The sequence below is a fragment of the Larimichthys crocea genome, chromosome XXIV (genome assembly GCF_000972845.2).
Source record: "Larimichthys crocea isolate SSNF chromosome XXIV, L_crocea_2.0, whole genome shotgun sequence".
Lineage (NCBI taxonomy): Eukaryota > Metazoa > Chordata > Actinopteri > Sciaenidae > Larimichthys > Larimichthys crocea.
The window spans coordinates 12,039,513-12,053,182 of record NC_040034.1 but is presented as its reverse complement, the minus strand read 5'-3'; the positions used below and the strand labels follow the sequence as shown (position 1 = coordinate 12,053,182).

The following is a 13,670-nucleotide window of genomic DNA, read 5'->3' as shown; positions in this document are numbered from 1 at the left end:
ATATGCTTGTATACCGACCTCCGCTTGTGCTTAGACAGCTGACTTCCAAGAATTCAAGAGGTCATTTTTACGAGCCATGTGGGAATGTCTGAGTACATTTATAATCATAATCCAAATGTAATCACTGAGGCGAGCAAAAAGTGCAAATTCTGTAGGCCACTGTGCCTTAAAGCTATTGAACGCATGTTTGCACGAGTTCAAGACTTTGTTAAAAATTATTTTAAAGTAAATGTATTGAATGCAAATATGTGCATATGTTGCATACAGTTACAACACAAATATGAGCTGCTAGTCTGCTGTGCACATGTACAAGGTCACTAACATTATTCAATTGTCTGATTATTAAAATAAACGTATTATTAACTTTGCATAAATAAAAAGATAAGAAAAGTAGAAAAGCCAAAATGTTGTTGCATAGTACTTATAGAAAATAATAATAAATAATCACACAGTCCCTTCCTTGACATCTCAAACATCACATGACAAAGCTTCAAGGGCTCCATCCAGTCAGGTTGTCATGGGAACCGTGTATCCCTCCCCGCTCTGCCTCGTAGTCCCTCAGGAGAGCGCTGTGCACCTCTGATTCCCCCTGTGCACAGCTGAAAACAAAACCCATTCTCTCGCAACCTGTTAGATAACATCTGAGTGAGAACCGTGAGGGAGCCAAACGCCTGTGACATCTCTTTAAACAAACTGTAGTGCCTCGAATGCGTGTGGAAGCTGAGAAAAGGAACAAACACATCTCATTTAGATTAATGAGAGGCTGTGCACTTGGCCACCGAATGTTATGATCACGCTGTTTGAGGAGTGGCTCTGCTTAGCAGATGAACAATATAATTTCGCCAAGGTGGTGCGTTCAGGTCTTTTATTATTCCAGCCGCTGAACGATATAAAAATTCCCACACATTTAATTCTGTAAATGCATGGGTTGCAAATGTAGGCAGTTGAGGACACACCCTAGAATAGACGATATAGGCCTCAAATGGACTTCACTGTCACAATGTCAGCCAATTCGCAGTCTCACATTTTCCTTGTCTGCCTTTTTTCTCTTCCGTGTGCTAACTCTCTTGTTGTTTCAGATCCTTCCTCTCCCACCTTCCCTGCAGTAACCCCTGTGTTTTCATCATTCACCACTTCCCCATTGGCCCAGTAGCATATATCCAGGCCCAACTCCATTCATTCTCTGCCTGCCTGAGTTTTGCTTGTTGTGAGCACTCTGTCTGCCTGAACCACTATTAGATAAGTTTGCCTCATCTTTCCTGCTAGCTGGGTTTTGACTTTTGCTTGTTTTCAACTTCAAGTGAACTTTACCAGCTGATCTCAGAGTTATGCTTTTGGGTTTAAACCTGTTCTTACTGAGCCTTTTACCTGCTCCAAAACAGCAATTGCATTGTATGAAATGCTTATGCTGTGATTTCTGGTTATTTTGTTGTTCATCTTAATTTCTTGTTTATTTAAATTCTCGAAATTATAACGTAAAAGTGCAAAGGCCATGTATTTTTGTTAAGTGCAGTTTATGCTGTGTTTGCATGTATAGTCTCCGTTTATTTTAGTCCTTGGTTCACCTGCAGGAGGAGCTGTGGCTCGCTGCAGCCTCTCTGGAGCAGAAGAGAGAGATCCCTCTTTTTCTCCTTCAGTGGCATGAATAATATCCCCAGTGCTGGAGAGAGAGCATATCAAGAGGCAAACGGGAAGGGGAGAGAGATAGCAGCCAGTGTGACAGATAAGAGCGTGGCACAACTTGTCTCCCTGACTGCACCGTGGGCCGGGGAACGAGAGAGCAAGTGCACCAGAGTGTCAGGCAAGGCTGCTGCCTGCACACACACCACACACACACACACACACAAAAACACTCTCACACACAAACCCCTCAGCACGGCTACACCAGAAGAAGTTCAGAGAGAAGACTGACCTCAAGAAGGTACAGTATGTTTGTGCGTCTCTAGCCTGAGAATCATATCTCCTGCAGCCGTGTCCCCATCTTTATGTGAAACATTCCTAGGAAATCAGCTGTGTTACACTTGATGCTCCGCTTTGTTTTCCAGGTGGAAGTTTGGTCTGTGGATTAACTCGAATGTTATGGCTTTCCTCAAACTAAGACTTCTTGTCCTGTAGAGGAGTTGTGTGTTTCCCCCCCTAGAAGAACTTGTCTCGTGTTTACAGCCTGAGGGAGGATGGAGAAGCTTTCAGGGAAAGACAAGGAGCTGATACGAGGCAGCTGGGAGAGCCTGGGCAAGAACAAAGTTCCTCATGGTGTCATCATGTTTTCCAGGTAATGTTGTACACAATCAGCATGATTCAAATGGAATTAGACAGAAAAGTGACTTGTGAGAGAAGAAAATGAGGAAAAAGTTCTCCTGTTATTGACATGAATTCTAATATAACTAAAAGTAACAGGATGTTGCTGTTTTTCTGTGGTGTTACTTAATAGCTGTGGTGTTAGAATACGTATCAGGTGTGGAGAAGGACTCAGGCTAGATCCTTCGCTGCACATTTTCACCACGCAGAGACCGGAAGCTTGACTTGTTGCTTGGCGACAGACTGCAATAATCCACAATTTACTTTGAGACAGCTGCCGCTAAATCAGAGACTAGCCGGAGAGATTTGTAGATGTATGATTTACAGATTGATTTTGTGTCTGTGTGGATGTTTGGCAACCCATGCCGTGTGTATACACCTATAGAACAGTGTGGTATTTGTCTGTGGTAGACTGTTTGAGCTGGACCCTGCGCTACTCAGTCTTTTCCACTACAGTCCAAACTGTGGCTCCACACAAGACTGCCTCTCCAGCCCCGAGTTCCTGGAACATGTCACCAAGGTGAGTTCTGTTCACCACCGTAACCACTACAAGTATACCGTTTGTACTTGTGCGCAGTCTTGAACACTCTCTGTATTATGTATTTGCATGTGATCCCAGGTAATGCTTGTGATCGATGCAGCAGTCAGCCACCTGGATGACCTTCACTCCTTAGAGGACTTTCTGCTCAACCTCGGGAGGAAGCATCAGGCAGTTGGAGTCAACACCCAGTCATTTGCTGTAGGATCAACATTTCATAGTACGACTCTGAAAAAGCTATTTGAATGAGCTGAGAAAAAAAATGTTTTTTTTTTCCCCTCTTTGTGTTCGTGTTCTTGTTTGTTTTGGACTTCTTCAGATGGTGGGTGAGTCCCTTCTCTACATGCTGCAGTGCAGTCTGGGCCAGGCCTACACGGCGCCGCTGCGTCAAGCCTGGCTCAACATGTACAGCATCGTGGTAGCAGCCATGAGCCGAGGGTGGGCCAAGAACGGTGAGGACAAAGCTGACTGAGGCGCACAGCGGGAGCTGCTGAGCAGATGCTGTCAAATCACTCAACGTGGTTGCCATGGAATTCTGTACATTTGCTCTGTGAGTGAGGTCGCATAGCGTAGCAAATGTATGGTGTGGTTACACTTTACAATTGGACCGACCAATCGCAGAGTTTGTTTTCTTTGCTGTGGATGTTTAGCTACCAGGCAATGCTGCTGTACAGCTGTGAGGATCGGAGCCAGCCTGCTTAAATTCATCTGAGCGCCTGACACTGAGAAAAAGCAACAACTGTTGAGTCTCTTTGTATATAACGGCTTTGATATATCTACTCAAATGATAACAGTGACTGTAGTGGTCTTTGTGGTGTATCTTAAAAGAGTTGCACAATTGTGAAACACTAGATATTATATTTAGGCATCACACACTACTCAAACTGTGATGGTTACTGTGGCCAGCATGGGCAGCTCTTTATCTAACTGGACACACAGTGATACTTTACAAAACATGTTAAAAGTTTTGGGACAAAGCAATGTGATTTTACAAAAGGAAATCCTATCACCTTAATCATTACTGTGTTTCCTGTCGATATTATCATTACACCTCTTTTTGTATATGACTTTGTTATCTAACATTTAACCTACTGATGATAAGCAAAACAACTGTTAAAAAAATACACTCAGTAGATACTGACAAGAACTGTTATACTCTCTGATAGCTTTCTCCAGAGATCTGTGACTGTTAAGGCGTCCATGTGCACCTTACTCGACATTGTGTGTGATGCTCTCCTCAGTAGAGGTTGTGAGTATTTCAATAGGCTTCAGCTGACTGTTAAACTCTAAACTAATAGACTGTTATGTGACCTTATTAAAGTTTGAAAGTTAAAGGACATCTTGGAGGAATTTTAACATCTTTATTCCTTGGCTATCAAGGAATAATATTTCCAGTCATTGTTAGTGTAAAGTAGTTTTGTTGTACTGTAGTCGCTTATCTCAGTAATGCTTATTAACTGTGTTGTTGTGGCTACAAACGTAGTATTACCTCATCTTTAGAGGTGAAGATAAGCACAGTGGCCTGTGTTTCTCCAGCACAGAGCTTCTACATGGAAGTGAATATTTGTATGGGTTATGAAACAACAACTTTATTGATTTCCTTTTTAATTTATCAACACGAAACAAATAATACAGACATACTGTGTGCTGAGACCGTCCAATATATGTGTGTTGTTATTATTGCTGCCATAACGCTGTATGTATCATCCTCGGCTGTTATTTACATTCATGGTCATATAATGCCAAGTAACTTAGCAACAGTGCGCCAAGTATTAGATAATAACACCATACAACTGTAAATCCAAGCTGCTGATGTGGTTATTATCGCTTTAGCCTGAGTTTACATTTCTAAAGTTTATTTTTATATTCTGAAATGTATGTGTAGTTAAAGAGCATAGATTTTTTCTTTTTCCAAATGTGATGTACTGTACAGTATACCCTTCATTTAATCAAAGAAATAGAAATATTATTAACTTCTAAATGTGCAATCCTTACAGAAAATTATAAAAGCAGAGTTTTCTATTGAACTATTTTATCGCTGTATAGTATGTTCAGTCTGTATTTTCCAGCTCACAGGTGTATTGTTTCTTAACTGACTGTGTAGGTGGTGTATTTGTAGTGATTCTTTTCTTAGTATCAGTACACAGCCCTATGCAGGTTGTTGTTTTCCATGTCCCTGTTTTACCTAACATTAGGTCTTTTTAGCCGGCATGACTGACAACTGGCATGTTATACGGTTACTGTAACATCCAGCTCTGTACATATTGGGTGTGTGTCACTGTCTACCTCATCATTATCAGCTGCTACTTAACAGCGATGACTTCACCTAGTTATCCTTCAACCAAAAACGCACATTATTATCATTATTATTATTATTATTATTATTATTGGAGTTAATGCAAGTACGCACTCTTTGTAAACTGGACTCCATCCTACACTTTCAAAAGACAAAAAAATGTTGTGTGCTTACTTGAGATTAAATAAAGTGATCTTCTGTGGATATTTTACTGCTAAACGAGGTCAGTGTGTTTTCCTCTCGCTCGCAGATTGTTTGTCACAGACTGATGATGGTTACGACACAATGGTCTGCGTTTGAAATCAATCACACGATGCTTGATTTCCTTCCCACTGACAGCCCATCCCCAAGTGTTACATAAGATCCAAGCGCTGAATGGCTCATCGCTCTTGGCTACAGAGATGAGGGCGACTTCAGGCACATCAGCCCACTTACTCATGCAGCAGCACATCTCAGTGTCACACTGAGATTGTTTATAGATTATTTTACAAATTTGCCAATCTCTTTGTTTTTTTTCCTCCAAAACAAGTAAAATTCTGATAAATTATTTGCCTGTTTTTCTGCTTGAAAATCAGTTTGTGTGTGTGTCCTATAGGTGAAGCCATAGTAACGAGAGAGAAGTGGATGTGTTATCCGAATACACAGGGCTCATTTCTTCTCCAGATATACAATTTGGTTGTATCATTGTAAAAGTCACATCCATGAGTTGGCTGTCTGTTCTGCTGTTGGAGCAGTGGCTGACATGGCCTTAATCTGTCTCTCTGCAGTCCCAACATTATCCTCACTCTCTCCGTCCCACAGAGAGTCTGCTGTATTTATGTTGGCTCCATGCTCCACGTCTCGCTTTAGCCTACAGAACAACATTTAGCCAGAGCTGTCTAGCCACTGGACTTCATGGAGAGACTCTGACCCCGTCCATCTCTCAGGTCACCCAGCAATGGTTAGACCGCAAAAAAATAAAAATAAAAATCATTAAGCTGCCTACTAAAATACAGTAAGTGTTTATTTCCCTTGTGGTAATTCATTAATCACTTCCTATACTTCTACATCTTACCTTGTAGTGTACGAGGATTTGATCTGAAGGCTGTCGTCTGGAGAGGAGTCTGCGAGAAAAGACAACACACATTATTTTTAGAAAGTCTGCAATGTGTTTTGGAATGGAGGGGTATTGAACGTTGTCATGGCAACTGTTAAGTGATGGTCCAGAGTTGTGTGTGTGTGTGTCCGTGCATTTATTTTCTATGAAGAAGGAAAGCATGAGCATTGCTCAATCACTCACTCACTCATCCTAAATCATACTGTGGAGAGCAGCGAGGAGTGCACAGTGCATGCTCAGGCTAATAAGGTTTGAGTCTGCTACACAAGCCTGCCAAGCAACAATCACAACCGTGCGGATGAGCTGTTTGTCAGCAACTGCAACACAGTTGCTTTTAACATTAGGTAAAACCAGTTAAAGAGTAAGGCTGGTGTTATTCATATGTTTTCTAATTGTCAACAATGCGTTTGTCTGTCTTTCAGTACTTCCTTTATTCCCTATCCTGCCTGTGGCTCAAAACCACTGGTTACTACTGTCACAAATACATAGTTTAATTTAAAGAAGGTGGGACACTGTATTTCCTAGCAAAATGTGCTAAATAGTATGTTTGTTTGGGCCTATTTTCAGCTGCGGATTAATACACATTTGTTGTGTTTCAACTTGTCGACACAGGAGGTCTTAAACCACGTTTTTCAGGTGTCAGAACAAATGTTCTTCTATTTTAAGGCTGCATAACACATCTTGTTTTATTTGCTCCGTACGCCCAGAAATGCAAACCAAAGCATATTTCTGCATTTGAAGTCTATTTTCTTCTGTTTTACATGTGTAACTACAGTGATGAGGATACAGACTGCAGATGACCTACACTCAATACTGTGCCTGAACACATCTTGTGTAGGCACAGATGGAGGACTGGAGTTGCTGCTGCTATGCTACAGCAACATGCTGCTTTCCAAATGTGTTAGAAAGTATTTACGGCACATTTACTTTAGCTACACAATGCTCGGTTGGTTAGGTTTAGTTTGTTGCTGGGTTTGGTTTTTAATGTGTTTTTCTGACATATTTCTGAATGTTTACAGCCTTATCCTTTAATAGAGGTCAAAACATCAGTTCAATTAACGCTATTTGTGAGTGTGTGTGTGTGTTACACAGGGCACCTAATTACATCCAGTGATAACTGATCAATGGTCTTGCTATTTTAAAAATATAACTAAGGTTTTAAAGCAACTGAGGTAGCAACTGCAACCAGTCCTCAATCACCTGGTGTGCTGCATAACTGTTCTTGACCTTTTGTCTGGCTGTAATGAGGAAGGCAATTCATACCTGAGACACTTTGATTTAATAAATTAATCCAAAAGGTTTAATGGTGTGATTACACCAAGTTGACAAAACAATCTCAGCACAAGGCTCAGACTGAAAGTTCAAAAAGATTATGTGATATGTTCGAAAGGTCACAAACAGCTGCTAAACGGTGAGATTAGCTTTTGTTTCAAAAGGTCAAGGACGTTTCAATCTCATCCTTTAAGGCGATGCTGACACAAAGCCTTCAACAGTTTTCAAAAAAATGTGAGTCTGAAATTTAAAACTTGACTAGTAATCGATCATTAGTAGTAGACTTATATTGTCAACTGATATTTTTAAAGTGAAAGATTAACTTTCTTATATAAGTTTGAAAGAGTAATTATTGTGGAGAAATTGCTGAAGTCAAAGGTCAATGGTGAGGTCAGGAAGGAAGAAAGTGTTCAGGAGCCTCTGATGTCTTATGCTGTATTATTTATTGACGCTTGGCCAAGGAGAATTAGAGACACTCTCAAAGTTCATCAGAAGTGCCTGAGTCGGTCTCACATTCTGCCCAACTCATCCTGGTGGATCGACTTTAAACCCAAAGATCACACCCCAAATACTATAGCCAAAGGGAATGTTTTTATTCATGCAGGTGTTATTGTCAGCATATTCTAGTCTGGAGACACAGATGTCTGTTTACGCAGATTGGAACATCAATGGCAAGCTTTCTATTATGTCTAGGAAGGCAACAACAGGCCTCTTCGACCGTGGCCACCACAGTATTGAGATAAACTGGCACCTAGTCAAAGCCAAACAACTAATACTGCCGAGGACCTCAAGGCCCACACGTGACCTTGTGTAACCTAAGAACAGAAAATTCCATAACAAGTAGGAGATAAAAAGTTCTAAATTGTTAACAAAATTACCACTACTTTGAGCCACAGTATTATGTAAATACTAAACAACACCATCTTTCTTATTAAGCTATATTTGCATGATTAAACTAGCCCATATGGGAATGACAATATGTTTGAGGCATTTTCTATTCTAAGCATCTGGGCAGGAGAAAGGCGAGCGGTGGGCCACGCACCCAGAGGAATTCACCTTTCACTGAGAAGCATGCTCTCAGCAGTTGCCACGGGTGACCGGGGAAATGTCAGGGACTTTTCTTTCTTCTTTCGTAACTCTTAGCAACAAAGAAGCGCTGTATATAACGGTAGGCATGCTATCTTGTTTTGTTTGTTGTTTTTTTCTTCGTACAAACCCTTTCATTGCAGAAAAATGACATCCATCCAGTAAGTGTGGGATGTCTCTTAGAAAAACACGCTTGTGCACCACTTTGCTGGAACAGCATCTACCATTGGCACTATGGTGCGACCACTTTCCAGTGTGGTTTGCATAAAAGCAGATGCTCATACAATTAATTGCCCCATCCACCCTCAGATGTGGTTTGAGGTACAAATGAGGTCTGTAGTATTTACAGAGGTTTGTCCCAAGGCTAGTTTGTATGCAGACACACTGCTTCAAACACTGAGCTAACATGCACCTGCATTCATTACCCACTTTGTTAAATAAGGGTATCTGTGATTATGTTTGGAGAGATTATCTGTTCAATCAATGTCATTAGTAGTACTCGTTTGGAAATATGCTTATTTTCTTTATTGCAGAGTTAGACTGATACTCTCGACTAGTTAGCTTTACTCAGCATGACTCTGTCGAAGGCTAAACAAAAAATCAGCCAACCTGCACGTAAAGCTCACAAATTAACATGTTATATCTTGCTTCTTTTTTCTGTACAAAAGCCTACTGTAAGTGTAAAAGTGACAAGTTTTAGTTTTACATGGGGTTATACAGGACTAATGACTTCCTCCTGTAACTCCTGTAAATTGCTGTTTTTTTCGGATAAAGAAACCAAAAACAAGATAATTTGTGAGCTTTAGGGATGCTGATAGGCAAATATCGTTACCTTTGGACAGTCAGCCAGCTGTTTTGCTGCTTCCTGTCTTTATGCTAAGCTAAATGGCTGCCATATCATACAGACATGAGAGTGGTGTCAATTTTCTCATCTAATTCCCAGAAGAAAGCAAAGAAATGTATTTGCCACAAATTCTAAATGAGTATTGCATGCCACATATCCTTTGCACATTTCCTGAAGACATCGTGTGTATATTTACTCTTCTACTACTACTTACCAACTGAAGTCTGACTCATTGCCTTTTAGAAATCCTTCACAGATGAGGAGAGCAATAAGGAGTTCATGGCACAAGATGAGTGGATTGAGCTGAATTAATTTTAATTTCAGATCACAGCACTTCACTTTTGACAGATGAAAACTCGTTAGCCTGACGAAGATCAATCTCAAACGCAGTCTGTCCCGAATTAACCTCAACCTTCTTGGAGATATAATAACCTACATTTACAGCAGGCTGGCCACATATGAAATAAAGATGATACACACATTTCATAACCAAGAGCAGAAACCAGCGGACATGTCTGGAAAGCTAATGTACCTCCAAATAGACCTTGGATGGCCAAGCCGACAGTATATGAACAGACATGACAGGATACAATAAAACTAGTTAAGCATGAAAATGGACAATCCCTCCATTATAGCTATCCTAATAAGTTTTATGTTGTATTTTTCAAAGGAAAGTAGGTTTAATGATCTGTGAAACAAGCTTCTGCAAGAGGAACCCACAGGACATGTTGGCAGTTCAGAGACAGAAATTTTGAGATGCTCTTTGATGTTTTTTTTTTTTTTCCAAATAGATGTTACTTCATGATTCTCTGCACTGACCACTTCATACTCTCTCTGCTGCCAGCTTTCATCTCTTTTTTACAACATGAGGAACTAGAATTAGATTCCTTGTAAAATGGAGCAAATAGATTTCATCGTATGCATTAATATGCAATCAATTTTATAAAAGAACAACTTAAGAGAAGCTTAAACATTCATATCACAGGCTTTATGATTAAAATCATAACACGTGTTGAAATTAAAATTAACTGAAGATAAATCATAGACTAGGGAATGACCATGGATAAACAACTTGTTTGTTTAGCTTCTATAGTGAGCTTGGCCATCTATCTTGGATAAAATCCAATGATAATTAATCATCTGTCTAGTTTAGATCTACAGATCTAATGTGACCGGTATAAAAAGAGGACTAAATGAAGAATACAGCAGCTGAGAGCTGAAACGGTCAAACTCAACAACAAGGCACTGACAAGGACAAGACAGAAAACATTTCAAAGCGACAGAGCTGTAAGGACAAACAGTATGTTCTTAAACCATGAAAAATCACTTCTGGACCCTTTGATCGTATCACATGGTCTTCTTCAGCAGTTATCATTGATCAATAGATGTTTAAATGTTTAAAAAACATCTTCATGGCCATTTTGGTATGTAAGTCTACTGTTTATTCTTAAAGGTTACAAAACCCAAAATAAACAAACAGACAAACAAAAAGTAAGTAAGTGGACCTTGAGTTCAATTTTTTCCAAGGTTGTAATTGAACTGTAACGCTCAATATTTATTCCAATGTGGACAAAACTAAACAAAAAGATATATACGTATACATTTCCTTGACAACTGAGCAAACTAATCAGCTGATGAAGACCATGTGATATGGTTAGGACAGTAAGGAGGACTTGTGTGAAGATTGTTCTGTCAATATCTTGGTGGAAAGAGTTCACTGCTTGTCGTTGTTGACTACTGAAGTGAACTACTCATTGACTGTTGAATGAAAATTACTACTCTGGGTTTTTGTTCCTGTGTTTGTTGTTGTTGCGTTTTTATCTCTTGGTTGTTTCCCCGCTCTTTAGTTTTCAGTCCATGCAGCATATTTCAGGCCATGCTGGATTGTCACACAAAAGAGAGTGTTTGTTCAAGGCACAGCAAGAGACATGAATAACGATCAGTTTACATTCAGGTTCATGGGAAAAGCTTTCATCCAACCATGAAGAAGTAAAAATATCCCCAAAGTACAAAACTTGCAAACATACAGGCTGGCTGTAAACCAATGAGATTAGCACATGTTAAACCAGACATTAAGGATATGAATGCATACCTCATTTATACAACATACAGTAGTCGACATGCAGTGGAGTATCACACAGAATAGGTTGATATAACTGTAATCATGGTACAGTATAGTAGTGTTTGAATTTTAGTGTTTGTGTATTTGGGACACAACAAAAATTAATTGTAGCACAGACAGATTTGACCAACACTAAACAAATAAATACAAATATTTTTCGAGCCATTAAGGTGACAAATTATATTAGTATTATTGTTTATAATTTCTAGAACTAAAAAGAAAAAAAGGGTTTAGTCATGTTCAGTATTTCACATAATTCGCAAATTCAATAAATTCTTCTAGTGTGTTTTCAAAAAGCTGTAATTCCAGGTGTAAGTCTAATTTTCCCACAGCTCGTACAACTAGGAATATTAAAGGAATACTTCTACATTTTGGGGGAAAAAGTTACTTATTTGCTTTCTTGCATAGAGCTAGTGATGCCACACTCATAACTGTCTACTAAATATAAAGCTATTGTCAGCTCAGCTCATCTTATCTTATCTTAGTTTACCGTAAAGACTGGAAATGGGGGGAAACAGCTAACCTGGCTCTGAGCTAGCTGTTTCCCTTTGTTTCCAGTCTTTATGCTAAGCTAAGCTAATCTAACCAGCTGCTGGCTGTAGCTTCATATTCACTGTACTGTCAGCAAGAAAGCCAATTAGCATTTGCAAAATGTTGAACCGTTCCTTTAAAAATAAATAAAGCAAATCAAGTTGGATCACATACACAGTCAAAACAGCATAATAAGGGAATACTCTGACTTAGATGAGACAGCTCTGCAAATCCTTGACCAATCTCCACTAGACCCCGACTCCCAACCCAAAGCACAATATCAATGACACCAAAAAATACTGTAGCAAAAATAGCAACCTCAAATTGATAATAGTTACAACAAGCTTCAGGTACAGTCAAGCTCCTTGGAGAGAGTGTACATATATTACAGTACATCTCTGAGTTACATTTGGCCCTCCGACTGTCTGCTCTCTCACTGCAGATGGCTTCACAACTAGCTGCCCTCACCCTCAGCCTCCCCGAGCTCTGCTGCCGAGGAACCAGATATCACCCATGCCCAGACCACTCTGTCAGTCTGCCAGGGCGAGCCTGCTCACACCACCCACTCTGATGGGAACTTTCACCTCCACTCATGTCCAAGTTGCACAGCATGGACAGAGTATCTCTGATAGCAACCCACAATTCCACCCAAGTCACTTTCATTACATTTAACCTTTTTAACTTGCAAATGAAGCCATAGAAGAAGATGGAATACCTGTCATGGAGCATCCAATAGTTTAACTAAGATAATCTGTACATTTAGGGTGGATGCATCTTCTGTTGAGATTATGTTTGCGTCCATAAAACAGGTTCAGGAGATGTTTTGGTAGACTGCTGTCTATACATTTATACATTTATAGACTGCTCCTGTATTCTTAAGCTTCTTTCGTCTTCGGTTTCTTCATCCTTTCTAACAAGCCCAGTCTCACAGTCTGAGGCAGCTGAGTTGGAGTCTGAGGTCAGTGGCGAAAACGCTGCATTGCGGCATTTAGCAATCTGTGTTCCCCAGGTGAAGGACGTGGAATCAGCTTGGGGGATTTGGTGTTACTGGTAGCTGATAGGGCTGTCCATGAGTGGGCTTGAATAGTAGGGGTCTGGAGGGTCTTGGAGCTCAGTCTCATGGGTCTGGGCGTGGTCTTCCTCACACTCCTCTTCCTCTCCTGGGCCATGGCTTGAACTCTGGGAGCTAGCCATGGCGCCGTAACTGTGGTGGGCTGGAGAGGGCATGGGAGTCAAAGCCAGCTCTGGCTCCAGCAGCACGGACGCCACAAACAGCTGAGGGGGGAAGATCAACATAAAGTTTATGATCGGGGTACACAATAAATCACTCAGTTCACAGGGAGTGTATGAGATGAAAGTGTACTTTTTAATTTGGGTTTGTTTTCCCACCCTACACTTAAGAGGTTAAAATACAAGTTAAGATCTTAACGATTAATAACATGGAGTGTTAATAGCCTCAATCCAGTCTGGAAAATAAATAGCAGAGATTTTAAGTCCAGCTTTTAGATAGAATATAATCATACAGATGATTGTACATGTTTTAACTAAGCGATAAAAGACGTATTTAGATCCTTTATTTAAGTAAAG

At 40.2% G+C, this 13,670-nt stretch overlaps 2 protein-coding genes across 4 annotated transcripts in view; one reads left to right on the top strand and one right to left on the bottom strand.

Moving 5' to 3' along the window:
- The first annotated feature begins 1,573 nt into the window (after nt 1–1,573).
- On the top strand, nt 1,574–5,568 carry ngb (neuroglobin). 2 transcript variants are annotated; one of them, XM_010733899.3, is made up of 5 exons: nt 1,574–1,921; nt 2,164–2,272; nt 2,710–2,818; nt 2,918–3,037; nt 3,156–5,568. In XM_010733899.3, the coding sequence occupies exons 2-5, from the start codon at nt 2,175–2,177 to the stop codon at nt 3,306–3,308; spliced, it is 480 nt and encodes a 159-aa protein (XP_010732201.2). In that variant the 5' UTR covers nt 1,574–1,921; nt 2,164–2,174; the 3' UTR covers nt 3,309–5,568. The 2 variants fall into 2 exon arrangements, with proteins under 2 accessions (XP_010732201.2, XP_019109174.1); XM_019253629.2 differs by having other exon boundaries at nt 2,046–2,272.
- A 6,563-nt stretch (nt 5,569–12,131) lies between these two features.
- The window catches only part of tmem63c (transmembrane protein 63C), a 29,217-nt gene continuing 27,678 nt past the window's right edge, over nt 12,132–13,670 (bottom strand). For both annotated transcript variants that reach the window (XM_027274516.1, XM_027274517.1), the window contains exon 23: nt 12,132–13,358. In XM_027274516.1, coding sequence (XP_027130317.1) covers nt 13,128–13,358 — 231 coding nt within the window. In that variant the 3' untranslated portion in view covers nt 12,132–13,127. The remainder of the gene's footprint in view (nt 13,359–13,670) is intronic.